General features: G+C 43.3%; 1 protein-coding gene across 1 annotated transcript in view; it reads right to left on the reverse strand.

Moving 5' to 3' along the window:
• The window catches only part of LOC122913333 (zinc finger protein 883-like), a 29,568-nt gene extending 27,109 nt beyond the window's left edge, over positions 1-2,459 (reverse strand). Inside the window, exon 1 of the mRNA XM_044260090.1 lies at positions 2,442-2,459. Coding sequence (XP_044116025.1) covers positions 2,442-2,459 — 18 coding nt within the window. The remainder of the gene's footprint in view (positions 1-2,441) is intronic.
• Positions 2,460-8,211: the final 5,752 nt, after the last annotated feature.

Here is an 8,211-nt window from a genome sequence, read left to right on the forward strand (position 1 = left end):
TGACTTTGTTCTTCTCATCAGAAAGCCTAAGCAAGGGTCCCTGGATAGTTCAGTTGTTTAAGGGTCTGTCTTCAGCTCAGGTCATGATCCCAGACTCCTGGAATGGAGCTCTGAGTTGGGCTCCCCACTCACTGGGGAATCTGCTTCTCCCTCTTCCCCTTTCCTCAGTCATGTGCTCTCTCTCTCTCTCAACTGAGAAAATGTTTAATCCAAAAAAAAAAAGAGAGAGAGAGAGAGACAGAGAGAGACAGAGAGAAACCTACATGTAAGAGAAACTGAGATGAATGAAGTTTATACCGGAAATAGGATAGTTCCTGCATATTCCTCAGTATCCTAGGTTCCTTACAAATGACAGGAGAGAAAATAGGAACATTACAGGGGAGGATCTGGCAGACAGCACCAAGCCAATAAAAGAAGTTCACATCAACTGAATGGAAACAAACTGCTTTCAGCACCTAATGCACATCAAAGGACACACCACTGCTGGTGCTTTTCTGTAGACTGGAAACAGGAATTCAGAATATAAACCTAATTTTGAAAATACACTGGATATACATACTCAATTCAATCACTATAGGATCTGTAGAGGCTGCTTTTAGGTAAGCAGGCTTGAGCAAAGGAGTGGAGGGAGGGCCCCAGTGACCACTTGGCTGAGACCAGACAGGCCCAGTGGGGGACCCACCTCAACATTCCCAAGGCTGTAATGAACCAATTGGCTTCTGAAACCAAGTATGATGACCAAAACTGGGAAGGTTCCACATGTTCCCCATAACTCCCCTTTAAGAAACACCCCTACTCACTTTCCTTCCAGACAAGCTCTCCTGTGCCCTTCTGCCTGCTGGTCTTTTAGGTATTCAATTAACTTCTCCAGCCTTTGTCCTGCCTCGGGGGAATTCTGCCAGTGCTGCGGGATGGGCTTCCAGCCAATCATGGACCCTCGTCTTGGGGCCCCAGGCAACTGACAGAGACACTACACTGAGCCAGCACAGTGTCCCTGTGCTAGAAATAGCCAGTTTAGTCTTTTTAAAATTTTAAATCCTGAAGATTTATGTATTTTTTTTTCTTTTTAAGATTTTATTTATTTATTTGACAGACAGAGATCACAAGTAGGCAGAGAGGCAGCAGAAAGAGAGGAGGAAGCAGGCTCCATGCCAAGCAGAGAGCTGATGTAGGTCTTGATCTCAGGACCCCAAGATCATGACCTGAGCCCAAGGCAGAGGCTCAACCCACTGAGCCACCCAGGCGCCCCTATATAACCTTCTTTTTAAAGATTTTATTTATTGGAATGCCTGGGTGGTTCGGTAAGTTGGGCATCAGCCTTTGGCTCAAGAATGTCTCGCACACTGGTGGGGGGTTTCCTTGCTCAGCAGGGAGCCTTCTCCCTCCGCCCACTGTTCGCCCTACTTGTGCTCTCACTCTTTTCTTACAAATACATACAATTGTTTAAAAAGATTGTTGGGGTAACAGCACTGGCAACACAGATAAAATTCTTCTGGAATTCAGACATAATCCAGTATTTTCCTACAAACCCCAGCCCCTTCCTCTGGGTGGGCTGCGGGTTTCACACCCCGACCTGCTGAGGCCTCCTTGGTTGGCAAAGCAATGAAGCTCCCGCTGCCCTTGATCCCCAGCTCTGTCTGCACGTTCTGTTCCGGGTCTGAAGCATGGAGGTCAGGTCACACAACAGATTGAATGTGAGGAGAGGAATATTTGTTTTTCCTGCGCTGTTCTCAATGACATCAGACAGCTTCACTAGAAAAAACAAGTTCTTAAGTATGGGCACGAGAAAGACATGAGGCTCAAAGAGAAGGTGAGACTTCTGTGTCACCGTGACTTAAGGAGGAGGAAGTGGGACTTAGAACTTCCAAGGAGGGGATTGTAATCAGAGAAAGAAATGACTAAATATTTATGAAACAATGTTTGTCCCTCCAGGTGGACCACTTTTTTTTTTTTTTAATTCCCTTTTTCACTTTTCAAAGATTGTTTATGCACCACACCCAGTGCTCCATGCAATACATGCCCTCCTTAATACCCAACTCCAGGCTCACCCAACTTCCCACCCACCCCCTCCAAAACCCTCAGTTTTGCTTCATCTCCCCTTCTGATGCCCCCCGACTAACTTCTCCTCTGCATCATGCAATGTCCTCCGTGTTATTCCTTATGCTCCACAAATAAGTGAAATCGTATGATAATTGACTCTCTCTGCTTGACTTAGTTCACTCGGCATAATCTCCTCCAGTCCTGACCATGTTGATACAAAAGTTGGGTATTCGTCCTTTCTGATGGAGGCATAATACACCATTGTATATATGAACCATTGTAGATATGGACCATATATACACCACTGTATACACACACACACACACACATATATATGTATATATGGACCACATCCTCTTTGTCCATTCATGAGTTGAAGGTCATCTTGGCTTGTTGCTCACTTTGGTGACTGTAGCCATGGCTGCCATGAACATTGGGGTACAGATGGCCCTTCTTTTCCCTACGTCTGTATCTTTGGGGTAAAGACCCAGGAGTGCAATTGCAAGGTCACAGGAAAGCTCTATTTCTAATTTCTCAAGAAATCTCCACACTGTTTTCCTACGTGGCTGCACCAACTTGCATTCCCACAAACAGTGTAAGAGGGTTCCCCTTTCTCCACATCCTCTGAAATACTTGGTGTTTCCTGTCTTGTTAATTTTGGCCATTTTAACTGGTGTAAGGTGGTATCCCAATGTGGTTTTGATTTGAATCTCCCTGATGGTTAATGATGATGAACATTTTTCATGTGTCTGTTCTAGGTAGGTAAGTCTTTTTTTTTTTTTTTTAAGATTTTAATTATATGACAGAGAGAGAGAGAGAGAGATCACAAGTATGCAGAGCAGTACGCACAAGAGGCAGAGGCGGGGAGTGGGGGGGAGCAGGATCCCTGATGAGCAGAGAGCCCCATGCTGGGCTTAATCTCAGGACCCTGGGATCATGACCTGAGTCAAAGGCAAAGGCTTTAACCCACTGAGCCACTCAGGTGCCCCTAGGCAACTCTATCTGTATCAACTGCTGGGGTGCCTGGGAGACTCAGAGGGTTCGGCTTCTGCCATTGACTCATGATCTCAGGGTCCTAGGATGGAGCCCCATGTCAGGCTCTCTGCTCAACAGGGAACAAGCTTTCCCTTCTCACTCTGCCTACTAGAGAACTCCCTCTGTCTGTCAAATAAATAAATAAAATCTCTAAGAAATATATTTTATTTGAGAGAATGAGAGAGGCACTTGTGGTGCTGGGTGGTGATGGGCAGAGGAGACAGAAACCAACTCACCACTGAGCAGAGAGCCTGATGCAGGGCTCATGACCTGAGCCTAAGGCAGATCCTTAATGACTGAGCCACCCAGACACCCCTAGTACTACATTCATGAACGCACTGAAGAAGGGAGGAAGGTTCGGCACAGCAGGGAAATAGCTTTCCTGAAGGATCTCCCAACCACACTGGATCTGACCTTGACTGGGGTTACCTACCTGGGAAATGAGGGAGCAACCACAGCACATGCCCAGCTGATCCAGCCTTTCCACTGTCCAGGTGGCTTCTTCATCTCAAACATATATTCTACCAGGTGACATCTTAAAGCTGCCCACATGATTGCATCATCAAACACCCTCCTCCATAACTTGTCATGGATCTAGGCAGGGAAGTACAATCATCACTGACATCCAACAGCATTAGTCCTCAGGAAGACGCAGGAGGTCCATCAAATCATCGGGATAAGGCAGAACTTACCCACTCTTGAGAAAACCACATTAGCCATCTCTTCTCGCCATGACAAGTATTCATCAACTGACACAAGCAAGAGCTGCCTGTGCCTCTGCAGTGACTAAAGGGAGCCACCTCTGGGTCCCTACCCACACGGGAAAAAGTTACTCACATTTCCTTTTTATAAGTCTTGTCCTTCTCTCAAAGGATGGTGCCTTCCTCAAATTTCACTTAGATTGAATTCCCACATCCCTGTTCTTAACGCCTTAATACCCATTGGCTTTCCATCTGTCTAATCTCAATTAAGCATCTTCTGAAGACATGCTTTCCACAACACAGGCAAAAGAGAACAGTTGTGGTTCTGACGTAGCTAGAAAGAAAAATGAGGGTCAACACAACTAGAGATCTGGAGATAGGTAGGTCATAAAACAAGTAGTAGTTATTTTTTTACATCTAGGAAGTCACGTGGGAAACTCAACACAGTTGTCCTCCTTTACATGCTAATTCCTTCTTTTAAATATTTTTTTGTCTCTTCCTGGGCTACCACATCACTCCAATTGGGAAATATTTCTCTTTCTTATGGGGTATCTATGACATACATAGCATGGTCATACGTGCATGTGTACCTCACAGACACATGAAAACCACCCTTAGTGCAGGATGTGGGGCACCTGCTTTCATTTGGGGCCAAGGGACAGTACTATAGAGTCCCAAGTCTATGTCCAGAATATGTCATTTTGACTAAAACAGACTTAGGGAAGCTCTGGTGGAGGGGGAGTCTTCTCTATGGGACATGGGAAGGAAGGCATTGGAAGAAAGGAGTGATGGTGGCTCACTAGGATAGAGTACAGATGTCATATGAGACATTCCACTAATTTGTCACCCTATAGCATGCTGACTCGGAAATGCAATAGTGAGAAGGGCTCCTGTCAGTACAAGGCCCTGACAACACTACTGGCTACACAAAATCAATGCCAAATACAGTATCATGGAGTACATGAGCTAAAACACCAATAATACCTCTATGTCACAAAGCTTGGTAATACATAATACACAGTAATATCATCCTATTCACAAAGAGGAGAAAATCATAGCATAGACTGGGGAAAAATAATCACATATCCCTTAAACCTTCAGAGCACTGGGAAAATGGTGTCCTAGGTATACTGTTTTACTCCAGTACCAAACAGGTGATTGATTTGATCAGCTCCTACAACCCGCAATGAAACAGATGAACTCTAGACGTAGAATAGCACATCATTCATGACATACTCATATCCATATGTTAAACACCAGTGTTTTATTGAATCACGTAGGTGGCTAAGTGGGTTAAAGCCTCTGCCTTTGGCTCTGGTCATGATTCCAGGGTCTTTGGGATCCAGCCCCACACTGAGCTCTCTGCTCCACCAGAGCCTGCTTCCTCCTCTCACTCTGCCTGGCTCTCTGCCTACTTGTGATCTCTTTCTGTCAACAAAATAATTAAAATCTTTTAAAGAAAAAAGTTTTATTAATGAAAATACATTAATTTCATACATACACTGAGGAAGTAATACATATCAAATCCACTCTATTGTCTCCATTTGTAATACAGAACACACATGTGCAAAAGTATTCAAGTGTTGTCATAAGGATGTGGGAGTACCTATTTCCAAAATTTCAGGATTGAGGTACATTGCTCAAAAATGTGTATGTGCAGTGGTATGGCATTGTAGGGAAGAGTTAGCTACCCTCCTGCAGTCATCTGTCAGGATTTCCTCATTTAACCACATCAAGTCATACTCTCTAACAATTGTACTTAGGAAGATACATTCAGAGTTCACTGCATGGCTACCTCTTTTTTCTTAAAAAACAATAAGGAAAATGTCTTATTTCTAATATTGAGGAAGATCTTTAGTGTCAATACATGCAGAAGCGTGTGCTCTGAACACCTATCCCACGGAATCTTACATCAGTGTTATAACCGTAAGCACCATCTCCACTGAGTTGTACTTCGTATGTTGTATATCATACGGTCCTCTTCCATGGAAAATTAGGTACAAATGAGTCCCACTTAATGGAGCAGGACATCTAATACCTTTGACGTAGCAACAACACACCCATGAGGAACAGAGAAATTTTCGAGAGTGATTTCAGAGGAAACACATTAATATTGTTAATCACAAATCTCAAATAGGGTTAATGTAAAAATTTAAAAAGACTGAAACCCTTATATATATGAAAAAGTCCATCCCCTAAATCTGTTCAACAGACTACCATATACATTTTCTAAGTGTTCAAGTCTGATTTCTCCTTATAATCACTATTTTCATGCAGGGTAATGTCTGAGTAGGGTGAATAATGTATTCCATTGACTTGATTCCTGTAACATTCTTTGGCATCTGATGTTCAATAGTTTTCTAAACATTGCTAACTTTCAATTGACTTTCCTTAACGCACTCTCTGGTGTGTGCTCCAATGTATACTAAAATGAAGGCCTCTCCGCATTCACGATGTTCCAAGGGTATGAGTCTAGTATGCATTATGACATATTGAGTAAGAACTGAATTCCAGTTACAGGCTTGACCATGTTATTTACATTTCACACTTTCACTCCTGTATGAAAACAACGATGTGAAGAAAGTTCGGGAGTCCCACTGAGAGGTCAGACATATTCTTAGTATTTGTACACTTACTCTCCTATTTAAAATCTCTCATATGGAGTGAGGAGGGAGCAGTCCTTAGGCACTCTCTCACATTCATTACATCCATAATATTCTCTGCAGGACGAATTCTGTGATGTGCATTAAGAGTTGTGTACTACTAGAGGTTTGGCCACATTATTCATCTGGTGTCTTTCCAGTATGAATTCTCTGTTTAGAAGGCATGCATGCTGGACAAAGGCCTTGCTACACTGGTTATATTTGTGAGGTTATTATCTAATATGAATTCTCTCATAGGCATGAATCAGTGACCGGTCTTTAATCAATTTTGCTCACATTCTCTTTTTCTTTTGTTCTTTAAGATTTTATTTATTTATTTGACAGAGAGATGGAGAGAGAACACAAGTAGAGAGAAGGATCAGTCACAGGGAGAGAGAAAAGCACGCTGGCCACTGAGCAGGGAGCCCGATGCAGAGCTCAACCCCAGGACCCTGGGATCATGACCTGAGCTGAAGGCACCCTCATAACCGCCTGAGCCACCCAGGTGCCCCTGTTCTTACATTCTATACACTGGTAAACCTTCTATCTAGTATGAATATTATGATGTTTAGTGAGGACTGAGTGCGTGTAAAGGCCTAACAACATTTTTTTTTTAATTTTAAGGATTTTTTAAAAATTTATTTATTTGAGAGAGAATGAGTGAGAGAGAGCATGAGAGAGAAGGTCAGAGGGAGAAGCAGACTTCCCAAGGAGCTGGGAGCTGGATGTGGTACTCGATCCAGGAATTCCGCGATCATGATCTGTGCTGAAGGCAGTCGCTCAACCAACTGAACCACCCAGGAGCCCCGCCTAACAACATTCTTGAATTTGGTAAGGTTTCTCTCCAGTATAAATCCTGTGATGTCTAGTAAGTGTTGAGATGTTTATAAAGGCTTTGCCACACACTTGACATTGGTAAGTTTTCTCTCCAATATGAATTCTGTAATGTTGAGTAAGGCCTGAGTTGTTGTTAAAGGCCTTGCCACAGTCTTGATATTGGTAAGATGTCTTCCCATTACGAAGTCTTTGAAGCTGACTAAGCCTTGAGCACCAGTTAGAGACCTTGCCACATTTTTGGAATTTATAGGGTTACGCTCTAGTATGAGTTCTGCTATGTTGACTGAGGTGTGAGTTCACCTTAAAGGCCTTGCCACATTCCTGACACTGGTAAGGTTTCTCTCCAGTATAAATTCTGTGATGTTGTATAAGGTTTGAGTTGTGAATAAAGGCCTTGCCACATTCTTGACATTGGTAAGGTTTCTCTCCATTATGAATTCTGTGATCTTTAGTAAGTTGTGAAGGGACGGCATAGGCCTTACCACATTTTTGACATTGGTAAGGTTTCTCTCCAGTATGATGTTGAATAAGGGATGACCGGGACACCTGGGTGGCGCAGTTGGTTGGACGACTGCCTTCGGCTCAGGGCGTGATCCTGGAGTCCCGGGATCGAGTCCCACATCAGGCTCCCAGCTCCATGGGGAGTCTGCTTCGCTCTCTGACCTTCTCCTCGCTCATGCTCTCTCTCACTGTCTCTCTCAAATAAATAAATAAAATCTTTAAAAAAAAAAAGAATAAGGGATGACCTCCAGTTAAAGCTCCTGCCACTTTAACTGGTAAGATTTCTCTCCATTATGACTTCTGTAATGTTGAATAAGAGTAGTGCTGTCCTTAAAGGGCTTGTCACATTCTTCACATTGGTAAGATTTTTCTCCACAATGAACTCTCTTATGCTTAGCAAGACCTGACCTCCAGTTAAAGGCATTGCCACATTAGTGACATTGGCAAGGTTTCTC

This window comes from Neovison vison, chromosome 7 (genome assembly GCF_020171115.1).
Source record: "Neovison vison isolate M4711 chromosome 7, ASM_NN_V1, whole genome shotgun sequence".
Lineage (NCBI taxonomy): Eukaryota > Metazoa > Chordata > Mammalia > Carnivora > Mustelidae > Neogale > Neogale vison.